The 21445-nt window shown below is 35.5% G+C and overlaps 1 protein-coding gene across 1 annotated transcript in view; it reads left to right on the top strand.

The window, feature by feature from the left end:
• PGR (progesterone receptor) overlaps window positions 1-21077 on the top strand; it is a 40090-nt gene extending 19013 nt beyond the window's left edge. The window contains exons 3-4 of the mRNA XM_081797340.1: window positions 20604-20720; window positions 21004-21077. Coding sequence (XP_081653466.1) covers window positions 20604-20720; window positions 21004-21077 — 191 coding nt within the window. The remainder of the gene's footprint in view (window positions 1-20603; window positions 20721-21003) is intronic.
• Window positions 21078-21445: the final 368 nt, after the last annotated feature.

The following is a 21445-nucleotide window of genomic DNA, read 5'->3' as shown; positions in this document are numbered from 1 at the left end:
AAAAAAAAAAAAGAAGAAGTTTAGAAATTTATTTATGTAGTAAAATTGACCAAATTTGGTTTTGAATTCCAGATTTCATGTCAACATTAGAAAATTTAGCACTCCAAGATTATAAAATACATACCTCCATCTTCCCATGCTTTTAATTTTTTTCCTTAAAAGAACTTAAATTTTTGACCCCCTGAATTTTTTTGTATAATAAGCCAGTAGTACAAGAATCATTTATTGAGTACTCCATCTGAAAATGAAATCTTAATGCCTAACTTTTTTTTAAAAAGATTGGAAGTAAGTCCTACTATTTCCAAGAAAGAACCTTTTCTTACTATTACAAGACAAAATAAATAAACTCTTTCAGCACTACCTATTATTTTTGGTAAGTTGTGAGTCTTTGCTCATGTATCTAAAAAATGGGAATGGAAACATGATGAGCATAAAACATTCAACATGGCTACAGCAAATAAGTTGAAATCTTAAATGAACAAAGCTCTGCAAATATCATTTGCTATGATTGATTTTTAACACAGGGACCTTAAAATACAATAGAATCTTAATTATATTTTGCAACATAATGAGGCATGACAATGAAAATCTTTTTTACAATACAGTGTTTTTCTCACTGCACAGTACTTAAAGAGTTTCAAATTTAAACTACATATTTTCTTTTATAAAAGGATATGTGTTCCAAATTGCTGATGTTTCCTATGATAAGTGTCACAGTGGTATGTTACATTTAGCAGAAGGGACACTTCATCTGCCTTTTCAAGCTAAAGGCAAAGTTTTCGTTAGAAAAATGAAGTAACTCCCTTTTGCTAGACATCCCTTTGTGATGTAAAGAGCATTTTGAAAAACAGATATCTGCAGGGGATTAGGTTGTTATTTGATTTTGTTGTGAAGGCATTATAAGTACATTATAGAAAAAAAGAAGTTTCAAAACTACATAAACACTTGGAAATAAAATTTTCTAAGTTCTTAAAAAAATCTTCCAAAGGGTTTCAGTGCTTAGGTTCTGAATATATTTAATAATAATAGTGGCATTTATGTAACATTTATTAATAAGTAATAAGTTTATTACATAAACTTGCCTTTGTGTATTACATGAAGCACAAAAAGGTTAAATCACTTGTGTAGACAAATAGAAAATAAATGGCAGGGCTGAGATTGGAACCAAGAGAAATTTCTCTCTCATTCATTATGTTACATCTTATCCGTTATCTATTGTCTCTTTGTCCTAATTATTTGTAATGAAAACTGATTTACATCAGGGAGGGAAGAAATTTGCTAGCTGAATTTCAGAGGAAAAGAAACTTTGCATAATAGGTAGGTGGGATTGAAAAATTAATACAACACTAAGTAATAAGCCCTGCAAATAAAGTCCATTCATTGTCCATGGTTTCTGGATGACTACCTTCCACCTTCCTCTTAGCCTTCAAACACTCTCCCACCCTCACTTTCAACTGGTGACCTTGATTCCTAATTTTCTGAGAAAACTTTCTGAAAATGCTACCACCACATATACTCATGTAGCATCTAACCTATAATCCACTTTTATTCCTGTTACTAGAGATTTGCAATGCTCTTCAAGGCCAGCCCTCTCTCCCCTTGTGCCCCAGGCCCAGTGTTCTACTGTTGACTCAAGAGCAGGCCCCAGCAATTTTCCCCCTCTCTACTTAAATCATAATTTTCCCCCTTTCTGGTGGATCATTCCCATCAGCATGTAAACATGCCATTATTTCTCCCATCTTAAAATAAAGCCAAAATACTTCTGTTGGTTTTACTTATTCTTCAACTGCCTACTATTTCTCTACTCCTTTTGCAGCCACATTCTTCTGATGAGTTTTCTTCCATTCTTCCTTAAACCTATCCAATCTCCTTTTGCAGCCACATTCCTCTGATGAGTTTTCTTCCATTCTTCCTTAAACCTATCCAATCTGTCTTTTGTCTCTGCCACTCATTCCACCAAAACTTCTCTTGTCAAAGTTACCACATGGCAAAAATCTGATGGGCAATTCTCAGTCCCATCTTAACTTGCATTTGACAGTTGATTGTTCCAGCTTCCTGGAAATACTTTTCTTCTCTTGGCTTTCAGGACACCACACTCCTTGATGTTTCCCTACTGGCTCCTGTTCAGTGTCCTCTTCTCCTTTAGCTTTTAATACAGAAGGCCCAGTGCTCAGTATGTGGACCTTTTCCCTTCTGTTTTATGTACTTACTTCCTTGGAGATATAATCTAGTCTCATGGCTTTAGGTAAATCATCCTGATTGCTCTCAAATTTCTATCTTTAGCTCAGACTTCTCCCCTGAATCCCAGACTTATATATGCAACTACTGACTTGATAACTTCATAAATGACTACTCAACATCTCAACTAACAAGTCCAAAAGTTAGCTCCTATTCTGCATTTTAATGACCTATTCAACTGTTCTTATGCATAATAAACTGCTGCTTTACTCGGGGAGCCAGAGTCTTTAAGCTGGGAAGTGACATGGTCAGCTTTGTTTTTGAGAAAGTTAACTCTAAAAGTAATAAAGAAGATGAGCAGAAGATGATGCTAGGGAGCCAGTTTTAAGATTATTTAAAATACTATTTGATCTAGATTAGGGACCTTCAGTCCTCTGCTGAGGAAAAACTACTTTTCATTCCCTAAAGCAGTGAAGTTAAAGTGTAGAAGACATATATGTAGTTGCCCCTACCAAGAATGCTCCCTTCTCCAGGGAGAATCCTAAAAAATGTGAGAGGACAGGGAGGGAGGATGGAGACTCTCTTTTTGTGTTTTTATAATATACCAGGTAACATAGTAGACACATGGTACTGTATTCATTATCTCCTTTAATTCTCAGGAGTTGCTGGAGGAGTTATTACCATTTCTTTCTGCAAATGTAAGAATTGAGATAGCTAGGGAAAGTAACTTGCCTGAGGTCACGCAGCCAGTTAGTAGTGGAGTTGGTAATCAAACCCAGTTCTTCCAGACTCCGAAGACTAAACTGCTTTTACTAAGCCACATCATTTAGCACTGTGTTTGAAGTAAAACATGGTAATAGCAATTGACTAAGAGATTTATCATGAAAGGCTTAAAAATCTGATAATAGTACAGTCTTATATATTTATAAGGGATTCTAGGCCTAAATAATGAGTAGGAAAATGCTTATTAATTAGCCATATAATTCTAGTTTTTTACAAAGCTAGTTTCAGGTGAAGTCAGAGTGACTCTGGAGAATTATAACAGAATGTTAAGTCACCTGATATGCTAAAGCAGAAGTTTGAACAAAATAATGAAGTTGAACCTTTATAAATTCAGGAGTGCAATACTCAAAAGTAAAAATAAACTCATAGATATGAGGGAAAGAACCATTTATATGTTTAAAAAATCATAATCTTGTATCAGAGTATCACAATGATTTAAGCACCCTTGTTGGCATATAGTTTTGTAATTTTTTTCATATTTTTGTAGATATCTTAACTATTCCTTTTCTCAGTATTATGTGAAATCTTCTTAAAGTAACATAATTGTGTGGGTTTTTAAATTTTGTATGTAATTTCTTCTCTAAATGCCTACTTGTTAGCTTAAATACATATTTGAAAGTATCATATATATATTATATATATAATATAATTTGGTGTTTTAAAACTTAAAAGATATGTAGATAATTAGGAGAGAGGTCAGAAGAGATCCAGAGGCATTATTTTCTTTATAAAAAGAGCCAGTAAGACTAGCCTTAGGAAGGAGCAACTGTTCCAGTCAGAAAGAAATTAAAAGGAAATGAAGAGAAGAAAGAAGAGGAAAAGATTGTGAATGGTGACATCAAGGACTTAAAATGTTAAATATTAGCATGTCACCTGTAAGATTCTGTAAACTACTTCATTCCTCCTTTAGAATATATCTAGAATCTGACCTGTTATCACCATGATTATTCTTCTTTGGATTTATTATGATAGCATCTTAACTATTCTTTTCCACCCTTGTGCTCCTAGAGTCTATACTCAAACTAGAAGCCAAAATGATGCCTGTTAAAATATAAGCCAGATTATGTCACTCCTCTGCTCAAAACTCTGCAATGGCACTATACTTCCTTCAGAAAAAGTCAAAGTTCTTTCAGTGGTCTCCAAGGCCCTCTTGAGTCTTGTCCTGTTACACTCTGACCTTCCTTTCCACTACCATTCCCTCTGGCTCAGTCAGCTCTAACCTTACCAGTGTAACCAAATCCAAGTTCATATGCCAGATGTGCAACAAAGCCAATCACTTATCCATGGAGTATGCAGCAAGAAAAGGTTTACTGAAGAAGCAGCCAAACAAGGAGACAGAAGTCTGGCTCAAATCTTTCTCCCCAAAGGGGGAGATTCAGTGATATTTAATGACAAACAGAAAAGGATCTGGGTATAGAAGAGAGGAACTATGTGACTTCAAAGTCAGATAAAGGAGGAGAGGCGAGGAAGATGGTGGAGAAGTATGGGACCCTAGTTTCATCTGGTCCCTGGAATTCAGCTAGATAGCTAGCAAATCATTCTGAATACCTGCAAACTCAACCAGAGATTTAAAAAAAGAAAAGCTTCAATTCTACAAATAGAGAAGCAACCACTTTTTGCAAGCTAATTTCTTATTTTATTAACTCTTTTTTAAAGTCTTTTTTAATTTTCATTTTTACATTTACATTATATATATATTTCATTTTTGGTTTCCTTTCATTGTATTCAATTTTATTTTTGTATAAGTTTTTCTTTCTTTACAATTTTGGAATCTAGTTTCTTCTAACAAACAAACCAAAATACATCCACGATCTAGTTTAATGTTCTGTTCATCTGTTTGATTTTGTTCTCTTTTTTGTTTTTGTTTTTTTTTCTGTTTCTTTTTCAGTTTCTGATCTCTTCTGATTTGTTTAATACATATTTTTCTGGGGTTGTTGTTGCTATTTTTGTATTTTATTCTCTCATTCACCTATTCTTCTCTGGACAGAATAAGATGGAAGAACTCACCCCAAAAAAGAGAACAGGAGGCACTACTAACTGCTGTGGACTTAATCAATATGAATATAAATAAGGTGTCAGAAGTAGAATTCAGAATAATGATTATAAAGATACTAGCTGGGCTTGAAAAAAGCATAGAAGACACTAGGGAATACTTTTCTAGAGAAATAAAAGAACTAAAATCTAATCAGGTTGAAATAAAAAAGGCTATTACAGAGGTGAAATAAAAAATGGAGGCTCTGCTAGAATAAATGAGGCAGAAGAGAGAGTCAGTGATATAGAAGACAAAATGATAGAGAATAAAGAAACTGAGAAAAAAAGAGATAACTACTGAATCATGAAGGGGAGAATTCAAGAGATAAGTGATACCATAAAGCAAAACAATATTAAAATAATTGGGGTTTCAGGGAAAGAGGAAGGGGGGGCAGAAGGAAGCAGGCATTCAAGTCCAGGAGGCACAGAGAACCCCCCTCCAAAATCAATAAAAATAGCTCAACAACTCAACAAATAATAATGAAGTTTGAAAACATCAGAGACAAAGAGAAAATCCTGAAAGGAGCTCAGGACACGAAGTCCTTAACCTACAAGAGTAGAAACATAAGACTGGCAGCAGACCTATCCACAGAGACCTGGAAGGCCAGAAAGAACTGGCATAATATATTCAGGGTGCTAAATGATAAAAATATGCAACCAAGAATACTTTATCCAGCAAGCTTGTCCTTCAGAATAGAAGGAGAGATAAAGAGTTCCTAGCACAAACAGAAACTAAAAGAATTTGTGATTACTAAACCAGCCCTGAAAAAAATATTAAAGAGGATCCTTTAATTGAGCAGAGAGCCCAAAAGTAACAGGACCAGAAAGGAACAGAGACAATATACAGAAACAATGACTTTACAGGTAATACAATGGCACTAAATTCATATCTTTCAATAGTTACTCTAAAAGTAAATGGGCTAAATGCTCCAATCAAAAGACACAGGGTATCAGATTGGATTAAAAAAGGAAGACCCATCAATATGCTGTCTATAAGAGACTCATTATAGACCCAAAGACCCCTCCAGATTGAAAGACAGGGGATGGAGAAAAATTTATCATGCTAATGGACATCCAAAGAAAGCTGGGGTAGCAATCCTTATATGAGACAAATTAAATTTTAAATCAAAGAGTATAATAAGAGATGCAGAAGGACACTATATCATAATAAAAGGGTCTATCCAACAAGATCTAACATTATAAATATTTATGTCCCTAACTTGGGAGCAGCCAGTTATATAAACCAATTAACAAAATTAAAGAAATACATTGATAATAATACAATACTACTAGGGTACTTTAACACCCTACTCACAACAATGGACAGATCATCTAAGCAGATCAATCAGGAAACAAGGACTTTGAATGACACACTGGACTAGATGGACTTCACAGATATATGCAGAGCATTCCATCCTAAAGAAACAGAATACACATTCTTCGCCAGTGCACATGGAATATTCCCCAGAATTGATCTCATACTGGGTCACAAATCAGGTCTCAACTGGTACCAAAATACTGGGATTATTCCTTGCATATTTTCAGACCACAATACTTTGAAACTTGAACTCAATCACAAGAGGATATTTGGAAGGAACTCAAATAGTTGGAGGTTAAAGAGCATCCTACTAAAGAATGAATAGGTCAACCAGGAAATTAAAGAATTTAAAAAAATCATGGAAACAGATGAATACACAACTATTCAGAACCTTTGGGATGCAGCAAAGGCAGTTCTAAGAGGGAAGTAAATAACAATACAAGCCTCTCTCAAAAAATGAGAAAATCTCAAATATACAAGTTAACCTTACACCTAAAGGAGCTAGAGAAAGCAGAAAACAAAGACTAAACTGAGCAGGAGAAGAAAAATAATAAAGATTGGAGCAGAAATCAGTGAAGTAGAAACCAAAAGAAAAATAGAACAGATCAATGAAACTAGAAGCTACTTCTTTGAAAGAATTAAGATCGATAACCCCCTAGCTGGACTTTTCAAAAAGAAAGATAAAGGACCCAAATTAATAAAATCATGAATTAAAGAGGTGAGATCATAACCAACACCAAAAATATACAATTATAAGAACATATTATGAGCAATTATATGCCAACAAATTAGGCAATCTGGAAGAAATGGAGCATTCCTAGAAACATATAAACCATCAAAACAGAAACAGGAAGAAATAGTAAACTTGAACAGACCCCTAACCAGCAAAGAAATTGAATCAGTAATCAAAAATATCCCAACAAACAAGAATACAGGGCCAGATGGCCTCCCAGTGGAATTCTGCCAAACATTTGAAGAAGAATCAATACCTATTTTCTGAAGCTGTTTCAAAAAATAGAAAAGGAAGGAAAACTTCCAAACTCATTCTATGAGGCCAGCATTACCTTGATCACAAAACCAGACAAATACCCCACCAAAAAGGAGAATTAGAGACCAATATCCCTGATGAACATGGATGGAAAAATTCTCACCAATAGGATCCAACAGTACATAAAAAGGATTACTCACCAAGACCAAGTGGGATTTATTCCTGGCCTGCAAGGTTGGTTCAACATCCGAAATCAATCAACGTGATACAATACATTAATAAAAGAAAGAACAAGAACCATATGATCCTCTCAGTAGATGCAGAAAAAGCATTTGACAAAATATAGCATCCTTTCTTGATTAAAACTCACCACAGTGTAGGGATAGAGGTTACATACCTCAATATCATAAAATCCATATATGAAAAGGCCACAGTGAATATCATTCTGAACAGGGAAAAACAGAGCTTTTCCCCTATGGTCAGGAACATGACAGGGATATCCACAATCACCACTGTTGTTCAATATAGTACTAGAAGTCCTAGCCTCAGCAATCAGACAACAAAAAGAAAAGGCATCCAAATCAGCAAAGAAGAAGTCAAACTCTCACTCTTTGCAGATGATATGATACTTTATGTGGAAAACCCAAAAGACTCCACCCCAAAACTGCTAGAACTCATGTAGGAATTCAGCAACACGGCAGGATATAAAATCAATGCACAGAAATCAACTGCATTTCTTTACACTAAAAATGAAACAGAAGAAAGAGAAATTAAGGAGTCGATCCTATTTACAATTGCACCAAAAACCATAAGATACCTAGGAACAAACCTAACCAAACACTCATGAATGAAATTGAGGAAGACACAAAGAGATGGAAAAACATTCCATGCTCATGGATTGGAAGAACAAATATTATGAAAATGTCTATGCTACCCAGAGCAATCTACACATTCAGTGCAATCCTTACCAAAATACCACTGACATTTTTCACAGAGCTGGAACAAATAATCCTAAAATTTGTATGGCACCAGAAAAGACCCCAAGTAGCCAAAGTAATGTTGAAAAAGAAAACCAAAGCTGGGGGCATCAGAATGCCTGACTTTAAGCTATATTACTAAGCTGTGATCATCATGACAGTATGGTACTGGCACAAAAACAGACACATAGATCAGTGGAACAGAATAGAGACCCAAGAAATGGACCTCAACTCTATGGTCAACTAATCTTTGACAAATCAGAAAAGAATATACAATGGAAAAAAGACAGTCTCTTCAACAAATGGTGTTGGGAAAATTGGACAGCCACATGCAGAAGAATGAAACTAGGCCATTATCTTACACCATACACAAAGATAACCTCAAAACGGATGAAAAACCTAAATGTGAGACAGGAATCCATCAAAATCTTAGAGGAGAACACAGGCAGCAACCCCTTTGACCCTGCCCGCAGCAACTTCTTCCTAGATACATCTACTAAAGCAAGAGAAACAAAAGCAAAAATGAACTATTGGGACGTCAAGATAAAAACTTTTGCAGAGCAAAGGAAACAGTCAATAAAACTAAAAGGCAACCTACAAAATGGGAGAAGATATTTGCAAATGTCTTATCAGATATAATGCTAGTATCCAAAATCTTCTAGAACTCATCAAACTCAACATCCAAAAAACAAAAAAATCCAGTCAAGTAATGGGCAGAAGACATGAACAGACATCTCTGCAAAGAAGACATACAAATGGCCCACAGATACATGAAAAAATGTTCCACATCACTCGACATCAGAGAAATATAAATCAAAACCACAATAAGATACCATCTCACACCAGGCAGAATGCCTAAAATTAACAACTCAGAAAGCAACAAATGTTGGCCAGCATGCAGAGAAAGGGAAACCCTCTTACACTGCTGGTGGAATGCAAGCTGGTACAGCCACTCTGGAAAACAGTATGGAGGTTCCTCAAAAAGTTAAAAATAGAGCTATCCTACGACCCAGCAATTGCACTACTAGGTATTTACCTCAAAGATAAAAACATAATGATCCAAAGGGGCAACCGCACCTAAATATTTATAGCCATCATATCCACTAGCCAAGTTATGAAAAGAGCCCAGAGGTCCATAAACAGATGAATGGATCTAGAAGATGTGGTATATATACATTCAGTGGAATATTACTCAATCATCAAAAAAAGAAATCTTGGCATTTGCAATGACGTGGGTGGAACTAGAGGGTATTATCCTAAGGGAAATAAGTCAATCAGAGAAAGACAATTATATGATTTCACTCATATGTCAAATTTAAGAAACAAAACAGAGGAACATAGTGGAAGGGAGGGGAAAATAAAACAAGATGAAATCAGAGAGGGAGACAAACCATAAGAGACTTTTAACTCTAGGAAACAAAGGGTTGTTCTAGGGGAGGGGGGTGAAGGGATGGGGTAATTGGGTGATAGACATTAAGGAGGGCACGTGATATAATGAGCACTGGGTGTTATATAAGACTGATGAATCACTGAACTCTACCTCTGAAACTAATACACTATATGTTAATTAATTGAATTTAAATAAAATAAAATTTTAAAAAGTCAGATAAAGGACATTAATAAGTAGGGAAGGATTGAAGATTATTTTCTGTGCCTGCACAGATCTTCTATATACATCTTCACGTGACCCATGACCAGAAAATGACATCCTTGGCATGATCTAAGGATGGAGTTTTAGGCCTTCTATGTCAAAATTTCATTCATCAGATACTTGTGCATGCTCGAATAGGTCAGTGGTCCTGACTGGCTCTGGTAGTTTCTTGGTGAAGACTTGAGTCTCTGCAAAATAACTATATCAACACTTTGTTACCATGGTATCAAGAAAGAATGTTATCTATAGAAGCATAGTGGCAGGCTGCATTCCAAGAACAAGTATATTTAGGTAAAAAGTTGCTGTTGTACTTATTAGTCCTATTAACCCTCTGGTTACTAATTTCACTAGTTTCCTGATAATGCAGGCCATCTCTCAGGATCTGTGTAATTAGCTCTTTCTTCTCTAATTCCATTTCCTGACATTCCTCACTCATCCAACTCATTCTAACTTCCAGCTTTGGTAAATGTCCTAAATATACTGAACTTTGGTGACTGCCAGTCACATTCTCCTATGAGAGTCTTGTCAAGTTGTTTGATTGAACACCTCATCATTAATAGATAGATCTGATTTTAGGAAAAAGCATACTTAAAATTGATTGGCTAAAAGAAACATAAGAAATATTTCAGTAAGAATCTGCTTTGAGTTATTAAGATAAAAGATGACAGCATCTGTGAAACAAGAACACGTGTCATAGGAAGGAACTAGATAAGATGATAACATAGCTGGATGAGGTAAGAAAATATGACAGTGAGATCCAAAAATGTAATAGCAGAGTTAAAATCTCTTGGGAACTATAAATAGAATAAAATAAGTTGTGTAGAGTTTCTATTTAAGGCATTACTTCACAATGAAGGAAAAAGGATAAATTGATGAAAATTTTAAGCTATGATTTGTTGTGTTTACTATGTACCAGTGTGCTAAGTATTTTATCTAACTTATGTCTTTTAATCCGTATAACAGCCTTATATAGTGTTTATCTTCATTTCCATTTTAAAAGTGGGAAACCTAAGACTTAGATAATTTTCTCAAGGTATAGCTAGTGTAAGAACTAGAATTTGAGTAACAGTATGTCTGATATAAAATGTGTGGTTTTATCACTTTGCTGTTGGATAACAGATATGAATAGAGAGCAGATATTCAGCACATAAATAATCAGTGCTTCCAAAGAATAAACTAAAAAACAAGTTAAGCAAAAGTATTAACTGATTATGGAAAGTAAACTCTGAGAGCTTATCAGCACCTAGGACAATGTCAAGACATGGAAGATATTCAGTAAGTATCTGTTTATTGAACTGTCCTAATTTCTAGCTATTAAGCATTTATTCTGTGTCTAGTGCTATGTATTTTTTAAGATTTATTTATTTATTTTAGAGAGAGTGAGAAAGAGAGAAAGTGTTTGTGTGAGCAGGGGTTGAAGCAGAAGAGAGGGAAAGAAGCAGACTCCCTGCTGAACTTGGAGGGGCTAGGGGTGCCCTGATCTCAGGACCCCAAGCCAGAATCTACAGGAGTGTGGTGCTCAACTGACTGAGTCACCCAGGAGCCACACATACTTAACAGATTATTTTATTTAATTCTCAAACAGCTTTTGAACCATTATTTTATAGATGAGGAAAATGAAGCATCAAGAAGTTATTTTATAGATGAGGAAAATGAAGCATCAAGAAGTTCAATGATTTATTCAAGGTCTTACAATTAATAGGTGGTAGAATTTGGATAACAGAAATAAATTTAAAAGTTAAATAAAAATTTTGCTCTGTATATCAAAAGAGCTCACCTTTACGTATATTGGACACATTTTTAATTTTACATAGAAAAGATCATACATGAGTTTAAACAGGGGAGAAAAAAAACTGGTTAATTACCAAGAAATAAAAATTGGGCTGACATTAGAGTTCCTCTTTGAAATGCTAAATGTTGGGATTGGCAAGAATTCTATCAGGATGAGTTGTAATTCTTAGATGAAAGTAACACATATTCTCACTTACATGTTAGGGTTTAGGAATATGCCCAACTTCTACTAAAGTACATGTTTGCCTGATACTTGAGAGAAATTGGATTCTTAGGGTGGCCTCTGGTGCAGGATGAAGCTTAGCAGCATTCTTGTATAAGAGATGTGAAGTGCCATGCCATTCTCTGCTTTTGCTGCCTGCCAGTGTGATGTAACTCTCAAGCAGCCCCTTTCAGGTGTCACATGCTTGTGTCTGATGCCCAGTGCCCATGTCTGTTCTTAAGGGACATATTCTGTGCCCTCTTTGTTCTCAGCTGAAGACTCTTTATGTCTACTTTATCTTTAGGTACTTCCATGTGCCTCACTAGTCATTTTCCCCTTGGAAAAATTAAATACCTATGAAGTATCTATCTATTTTGTTATAAGGATTACATGAAATAAGCCAGTTAAATTCCTAATATATTGGCCCATAGTGTACTCAGTAATTTTTTTTCCCCGTGGGGCACCTGGGTGGCTCAGTGGGTTAAGCATCCAACTCCTGATCTCAGCTCAGGTCTTGATCTCAGGATCGTGAGTTTAAGCCCCTGCTTTGCTCCACATTGGGCATGGAGCCCACTTAAAAAAATTTTTCTTCTTTCTCCCCACCTCCCCACCTACATTTTCCTTCACTTTAATAAAACAAAAACAAAACAAAACAAAAAACCCTTGGATCTTATATGAATATACTTTAAAACTTAGTGCTTCATTATTGTCCAGCTACCTTTCACACTGTCAGATAGTCTTTGTTCCCATCTATCTTCTTTCCAGTTTTATATAACCAGCCCTGATTGGCTAATGTGAAAAATTAGTCCAAGACTTTATCTTATTCTGCTTGTGTCTTCAGAAAACTTTGCCTTCTAGAAAACATCCATAAAATTTGAAAGAATAGTATTATGAATATCTATATACAACTATATGAAATTAAATTGCAAGCATCATATTTTACCTCTCAAAATTTCAGGGCATATTTCCTAAGGACAAGAACATTATGCAAAATAACCCTGGTATCACACTAGAAAATTTAATATTGATACAATAATAATATCTTACATATACTCAATATTCAGATTTCCCCATTTGTTCCCAAAATGTCCTGTGTAGGTTCTTTTTTCATGAAGGATTTTTCAAGAACAATGAATTTCCTTTGGTTAACAAGTCTCTTTCTTCTCCTTTAATCTAAAAAGATCCTCCCATCTCTTTTTGTCTTTCAGGACATTGACACTTTTGAGGAGTCCAGGCCAGCTGTTTTGTAGAAATTTCCACAACCTGGATTTGTCTGTTTTGTGGGTTTCCCCCCACACACACACAATTAGATTCAGGTTAAACATTTTTACAAGAATCATGTGTAGGCCAGTGGTTCTCAAACACTCTGGTCTTAGGACTCCTTTCCTTTACATGCTTAAAAATTATTGAGAGCTCAAAGAGTTTTTGTTTATGTGGATTAGGTCTCTCAGTATTTATCATATTATAAATTTAAAGTGGTAAGTTTTTGAAACTTCTTATTAAGTTGTTTTAAAAATAGCAAACCCATTTGATGTTAATTTTCCAGACCAAAAATTTTAATGAAAAGTGTGACATTGTTTTACATTTTTACAAGTCATTTTAATGTCTGCCTTAATGGAATGCAGCTGCATCTCATATCTGTGCCTACAGTCAGCCTGTTGCACTATGTTGTTTTAGTTGAAGCATATGAAGAAAATGTGGAATCACACAGATATGCAGTTGAAAAATAGAGGAGTATTTTAATTGTTTTTTCAGACTTGACAAGTAGTCACCATTTCCTTAGGGATTGCAAAAAGATGATTTTCTATTTTTCTTATTCCTTCTGATTTTATCAGCTATAAATCTTTTTTATAGTTCTTTCTTCCAAAAGGTAATTTAGTAATCTTAAAATACTGGAAGGCCTAGGAGATGCCTGATTATTTCCCTTTGATTATCAATTTTCAAAGTAATGAGTTTGTGCCATAGCATCCTCCTGTAGTTTCCAGTGAGTATGTTTTGTTTCTTTCTCTTCTTTCCTTTCTTACATATCATTATGTACTAATGGCTTTTTATATAGTCAGTATGTTTTAATCACTTGAAATAAATTCTTTTTGATGTTCAAATTGTCTTTGGTCAGTGTGGCTTTGACACTGTTTCATTAACCCTCAATAACAGCAAAATAATTCACAACAAAGTATCACAGGTTCAACTTGTACATTTCCTGCCACAGTCCTAGATCAGCCATTCCTCCAAGGAGCTCTGGTTCCTTTCAGATGAAAATGATATTAGATACAGCAATCTGGATCCCAGTGTTTATTGCTGCTATGGCTGTGTTTGCTTCTAGGCATTTTGAGTGGACCAACCTGGAAAACACATCTTTTTTAAAAAGTGGGGCAATCATGAGTTTACACTAGAGTTTCTCAACGTTGGCACTGCTTACATTTGGGGCCCATTAATTCTTTGTTTTGGGGACGTTCCTGTGCATTGTAGGAAATTTAACAGCATCTCTGACCTCAGTAGCATCTACCCCTCAGTTGTGTGAACCAAAATCGTCCCCAGGCAATGCAGAATGTTCCAGAAGTGGTTTAGGGGAAGAGGCAAAAATGTCTCTAGTTGAGAAGTACTGGTTTACAATTTTATTTATAACAATATTAAAATAATTCTGTTATTGTTTTTATCCATGTGTTTATGTATTTGTACGTGTGTTTTCACACACACATTTTCACAATGCCAACATAGCATGACTTCTAACAACAGCACATCTATGGGCTTATTGTTCCATCTTCTCTATGAAGTCTTGGTCCACTCCCATAGTTTTTAATCAAAAAAACAGTCTCATTTCAGTAATCAAAATGCACAGGCCATGGGGCACCTGGGTGGGTCAGTCCGTTAAGCGGCTGTCTTCGGCTCAGGTCATGATCTCAGGGTCCTGGGATTGAGCCCCGCATCAGACTCCCTGCTCAGTGGGAAATCTGCTTCTCTCTCTCCCTCTGCCTGATGCTCTGCCTGCTTGTGCTCTCTATTTATCTCTCTGTGAAATAAATAAGTAAAATCTTTAAAAAAATGCACAGGCCAGCATAATAGTTAAGATTCCAAATTCTCACCTAATTTAGGATTTTTCCTTTGTAGTGCTGGGGGCCTGAAGTTACAGAGAGCCAACAAGATCACCTTCTATGTTTACCATGCTCACATTCCTAAGACCCCTTAACAGCTGATTTTGACCTTTTCGATGTAAAGGCATAGGAAAGAGAGGGGTTAAAAGGAGGGGCACAGTTGTACTTGGCAGGTACATACATGACTGTCACTAGAGTTCTCTGTGTTTGGTGGATGGTCATAGCTGGTTATTTCTCTAGCAAGATACTTGGTCGGATTCTTGGGATATTTCACTGGAAAACTCCAACTGTAATCCTATAATGTAGGTGATAACTCTCTTCTCTCTGGACAGGTGTTACCTCTCTTCTCTCTTCTTACTTATATGCTGACTCTGTACTTCAAATGGTTGGCCCTACACAGACTCCCTGTCTCCCTCTGTTGGATCACAGTGTCCTCTAATCCATCCTCTCAGGTGGAACTATTTTTAAAAAGAAATGAGAAGTGCTCAAAGAGAGGTGTAGAACTTAATGAATTATCATTAAATAAATGAAACTAGGCTATCATCATCCAGGTCAAACAATTTACAAATCATTAGCTTCCCAAAAGTCCTCTTGCACCCCTTCCAGTCATTCCCCATAGGTAACTACCATCTCAACTTTTAACATTATAGAGGGGTTAACTGTCTGGGAACTTTATATTAATGGAAACATACAGAATTTTTCTGTCTATTATTTTACATATTATATTTATGGACCCATCCACATTTTTGCATAGGCTAGATATTTATTCTCCTTGCTGTATAATCATTGTAAAAATAAAAGTTTGCTTATATATTATTCTATAGATGATCATTGGGGTTTTCAGTTTGGGACTATTATAAACAGTGCTTCTTTTTTTTTTTTATTCTTATGTTAATCCCCATACATTACATCATTAGTTTTAGATGAAATGTTCCATGATTCATTGTTATAAACAGTGCTTCTATACATATTCTTGTGCAGATCACTTTTTTTTTTTTTTGGCGTATGTGCATACCTATCCTTACAGCTGAGTTTTGCATTTGGCTCTCCCAGGATCCTAGGAGTTTTATTGGTCCTAGACCAGTATTTGTTTCTTGGCACAGGTTCATACATCATGTGGTAATGAAAATCACCTCTCATAAAGGCCAAGATATTTGTATATTCTGTTTTTAGTCATGGGTGGCTCCTCTCCCCACCCAAAATTTTGGGCAGATTCCTGGCTTCATCAGCATAGTCTGGGTAGTGTTTTCTAGTCCAATTTTCACAGAAAGACAGCCTTTTAAGATTCTCCATTTTGTGTAGAGTTCAGTTCCTACGCTCTTCTCCCAGTGGGACTGAGGCCACAAATCCTGACCCCTTGTGGGTGTTAAACCCTAGTTCTTGGCTCCTAGGTCCTATATCTGATCTGAAACTTTTTTTGACCACTGTGCAGTCCATTCCAGTTTACCCTTCTTTTTTCTTTTTTAATTTCTGGCTTATCGGGATTGCCGCCCCCCCTTTTCTGTTCTAGACTGTCACTAACATGCTTTTGTTATATTTTATTCAACATTTGTGTTTGTGGTGGAAGCAGTGCCTCCGTCAGCATTGGCTCATGTTGCCTCGAGCCCATGCTTCATGAATCCTACCAAGCCAAGTTTCTCTTCTTTGTTCTTTATCTGTTAAAGATACATATTCGTTTATCCTGCCATTTTACTACGTTTCCCCCTCCTTTTCAAAGAAAGGCATGAAAAAGCTGTGCCTTCTCTCAAACCAAAGTGAAATGTGTTTACTTGTGTTTATAAGGCAACATAAATAATATAGAATTCTTATTTTAAACAATAAATAATTTGTAGCTAATAATATATTTCATTTCAAACAAAATGGAATTTTTGTCATGTATCTAAAATGTTTATAAGTCATTAGGCATATAAAATGATCTACTCACATTTTAATAGTGCTTTTATTTTCACAGAATATGATTCTTTTAATAATATAACACTTGAAGTTATATTAACATATTAAATACAGAGAGCAGTTAGAAATAATACATAAGTAGAGCCAGCCATCCCATAATCCCTTTTTTCAGATTATTAAATATAAATTTTTCAGAAATAATAAGAACTTCTGTCTTTGCATAGGTAGATGTTAAAAATAAGCTTGTCATAAATGAACAAAGGAAAAAAGATACAGACTCTTTTTTTTAAAGATTTTATTTATTTATTTATTTGAGAGAGAGAGCACATGAGAGGGGGGAGGGTCAGAGGGAGAAGCAGACTCCCTGCTGAGCAGGCAGCCTGATGCGGGACTCGATCCAGGGACTCCAGGATCATGACCTGAGCTGAAGGCAGTCGCTTAACCAACTGAGCCACCCAGGCGCCCCAAGAGACAGACTTTTAAATATAAGGAACAAACTGGTACTTACCAGAGGGGAGGTGGATGGGGGGATGGGTGAAATAGATAGAGGGGATTAAGAGTACACTTATCGTGATGAGCATCAAGTGATATATTGAATCATTGAACTACTGTATTGTACATATGAAACTAATATAACTCTATTTGAATTATACTGGAATTTAAAAATTATAATAAAAAATAAAAGTATAGGGGCGCCTGGGTGGCTCAGTTGGTTAAGCGACTGCCTTCGGCTCAGGTCATGATCCTGGAGTCCCGGGATCGAGTCCCGCATCGGGCTCCCTGCTCGGCGGCAGGGAGTCTGCTTCTCCCTCTGACCCTCCCCACTCTCATGTGCTCTCTCTCATTCTCTCTCTCTCAAATAAATAAATAAAATCTTTAAAATAAATAAATAAATAAAAGTATAAAAAATAAGCTTGTTAAAGACTCTAACTCGTGGTCTATTAACGTAAAAAGGCAAGAAATTTGTTGAAATAACAGGCACTCTGTATAAAAACGTTGAAAGGTGTTAAATAAAAATGTGGAGCAAGAGAAATTTTAAAATTTACTATATATGACAATAAGTGAAATATTACTATAGAGTTTATATTGTTGAGTACAACAATAGTTATGGCTATAAGTGAAACAATAAATATAATTAAGTATACATATATTCAACAAATATTTATTGAACACTTAATTTACATAAGCATTACAAAAGACCTAGTTTTTAAGTTTACAAAACCTAGGGGAGTCAAGTAAGCAGTATTTACAATAGATGCATATTGAATGTTTAGTTGGTTGCACAGAAAGGTCTAGGTCTTTCTGGGATCAGTTAAGACCAGATTTGAAAGATGACCAAGAGTTTGTCAAGAAGATAAATTTAGAAAAGGGAAGAGAGTCATAAAGGCATGAGAGATTTGGGGGAAATATAAGGATGTTGGTACAACTAGAACATAAAATAAAAGAGAATATGTAATTTAAAAGAAAAGATGTAATAGTAATCACCCCTTGCTTTTCCCACCCTAATATATATACAAGATTTTCCAAGGAGAAAGAGAAAAATGTGGTGCTCTATTACAGACCTCTGGCAGTATTGCCCCAGGTTTCAAAAAGGGCAGATGACATATCTTTTCCCCTGCTTGATTAAGCAAATGTTTAAGGTACCTCTGTGTTCCTTTACCACAAACTTCGGCCAGAAGAGTGAATCTGATTTTAATCTTGACTAATATAAAATATTAAAGGAAATTCAATAATCTTTTATAAAATTACTTTTCATACTTAAGAAGTATAAGTAAGCTAAAGATTTTTGTTTTTGCTCATTTTAAAGTTTTGTGTTTTTTTCTAATTTTATTTTAGTTAGCCACCATACAGTACATCATTAATGTTTGATGTAGTGTTCCATGATTCATTATTTGCTTATAACACCCAGTGCTCCATGCAATACATGTCCTCCTTAATACCCATCACTGAGCTACCCATCCCCCACCCCACCCCCTCTAAAACCCTCAGTTTGTTTCTTGGAGTCCATAGTCTCTCATGGTTCCTCTCCCCCTCTGACATCCCCCCCTTCATTTTTCCCTTCCTTCTCCTAATGTCTTCCCTGCTATTCCTTATGTTCCATAAATAAGGGAAACCATATGATAATTGACTTCCTCTGACTGACTTATTTCACTTAGCATAATCTCCTCCAGTCCCATCCATGTTGATGCAAAAGTTGGGTATTTATCTTTTCTGATGGCTGAGTAATATTCCATTGTACATACGGACCACATCTTCTTTATCCATTCATCTGTTGAAGGGCGTCTCGGCTCTTTCCACAGTTTGGCTATTGAGGACATTGCTGCTATGAACACTGGGATGCATAGGGCACTTCTTTTCACTACATCTGTGTCTTTGGGGTAAATACCCAGTAGTGCAATTGTTGGGTCATAGGGTAGCTCTATTTTTAACTTTTTGAGGCACCTCCACACTGTTTTCCAAAGTGACTGTACCAACTTGCATTCCCACCAACAGTGTAAGAGGGTTCCCCTTTGTCCACAACCTCTCCAACATGTGTTGTTTCTTGCCTTGTCAACTTTTGCCATTCTAACTGGTGTAAAGTGGTATCTCAGTGTGGTTTTGATTTGAATTTCCCTGATGGCTAATGATGATGAACAATTTTTCATGTGTCTGTTAGCCATTTGCATGTCTTCTTTGGAGAAGTGTCTGTTCGTGTCTTCTGCCCATTTTTTGACTTGATTATTTGTTAGCTAAAGATGTTAAAAGACTCAGTCTGTGTTACAGGAATTTATTGGAAAATAAAGAGTGCCAAAAAAGTAAATTTTCCAGTTAATTAAGGCTTATATGTTTAAGCTGAGATTTTTTTTTCTGTTGTTCAACCCAAGTAAATTAGATTGTCCATGCTTTATTAAATGGAACACATTTGTGGTTTAAAATCATCATGGTTAAATATTAAATTAAAATTCCAGACCTTCTGAAAGATATGTTATTTCTCCTGCACATATGATCCCAGGATCACACATTTATCCACATTTCTTCTATAATTCTTGTCCTCTCCTTCATTCAATACTTCTCATTGTTTTAAATTGTTCTTCCTTTATCGTTATTTCTATTTATTGTATTTTCTAATTTGCAGCCAAAATAAACTGGGCAGTAAAGTCAGTACAATCAGTAACATCTTTTTTCATGTGTTACTCACAATCATTAGACCCTTTAAAAGTAAGGTAGCTCCAGGATATTCCAAAGAATTAAGTGTATAGATTTTATAAGGATCTATTTTAGAAACATCTTTAATTCTTTGGTCTGTATCTGTGTTCTTGATGGTTTAGATATCAGAAAGAAAAAATTTTACTACAGTTTGACTATCTTACACAATTAATACTTATCAACAACATGTAACTAATCTTGAAATGATGGAAAGTTCTAAGGGCAATCTGATGCTGACACCATTAAGAAGATGCACAGAAATATTGTGCAAAAGATTTTCAAAGGAGCCCTCAAATTGACTTATAAGATTTGTTCATCTCCTTATGCTCCTGAAGACACAGGTAAAGTATTAAGTAGATTTGGATCATCACCAACATTCATTTATGCCAAACAAAAGGCTGGCTGAGACAGTAATGCACTTGCTGATGTGCATTTTTTTTAAGTTGTCAGTGCATAAAATTTCCAATGGTCTTTAGATATTGTAGATAACTTTTATTTGTGTTATTTTTTTAGGGCAGCATAACTATTTATGTGCTGGGAGAAATGACTGCATTGTTGATAAAATCCGCAGAAAAAACTGCCCAGCATGTCGCCTTAGAAAATGCTGTCAGGCTGGCATGGTCCTTGGAGGTAATGCTTATGTTTCATCATTAATACTGTTGAATATTTACACTCTAAAACCATGGGTCAGGAAATCCTAGTTTTCTTATTCATCTTTGTTCTTGCTTTGCTTTTTCTGTTGTGGTTATTGGTGTCTGAATGAAGCAACCATTAGTATCTCATTAACTATAGATTTTCATCATTTTGAGGTCTGTTATGAGAAGTAATAAGCCTTCATTTGTCTATATTGCCTATAAGTAAATGTTATGAGAAGTTCACCAACCTCTTATTAAGTTACATGGGTTGGATCTAGGCTCTGACATTGACTGTCTGTGTGGCCTTGATAAGTCTCCAACCCTTTCTGGACATCAGTATCCTTATCTGTAAAATGAGAACACTGAGGTTCTTTCCAGCTCAAAAATTGATTCTGTGAATTGGTCAAGTACAATGATCTCCAACCCTCCCTCTCTCCATCAATCCCTACCACCCTATGTCCCTTCCTCATTCTCTTTAAGTAACTATATATTGAGCCCTTACTACTTACCAGGTACTATTCTAAGTTCTGGGAGTATAACAGCCATAAATATATACATACATACATATATACATGCATAAATAAATAAATAACCAACCAACCATCTACCCTAATGGAGCTTACATTCTGGAGAGAGGAGCAATAAATACTTATGTCAAATTATGATAAGTGCTATCAAAAAATATTACACAGGGTGAGTTAATAGGAAGTATCAGGGAGA

Source organism: Leptonychotes weddellii, chromosome 11 (assembly GCF_054177405.1).
Source record: "Leptonychotes weddellii isolate Sample4059 chromosome 11, ASM5417740v2, whole genome shotgun sequence".
Classification (NCBI taxonomy): domain Eukaryota; kingdom Metazoa; phylum Chordata; class Mammalia; order Carnivora; family Phocidae; genus Leptonychotes; species Leptonychotes weddellii.
The sequence above is the reverse complement of the archived record's forward strand: the minus strand, read 5'-3'. Positions and strand labels throughout refer to the sequence as shown.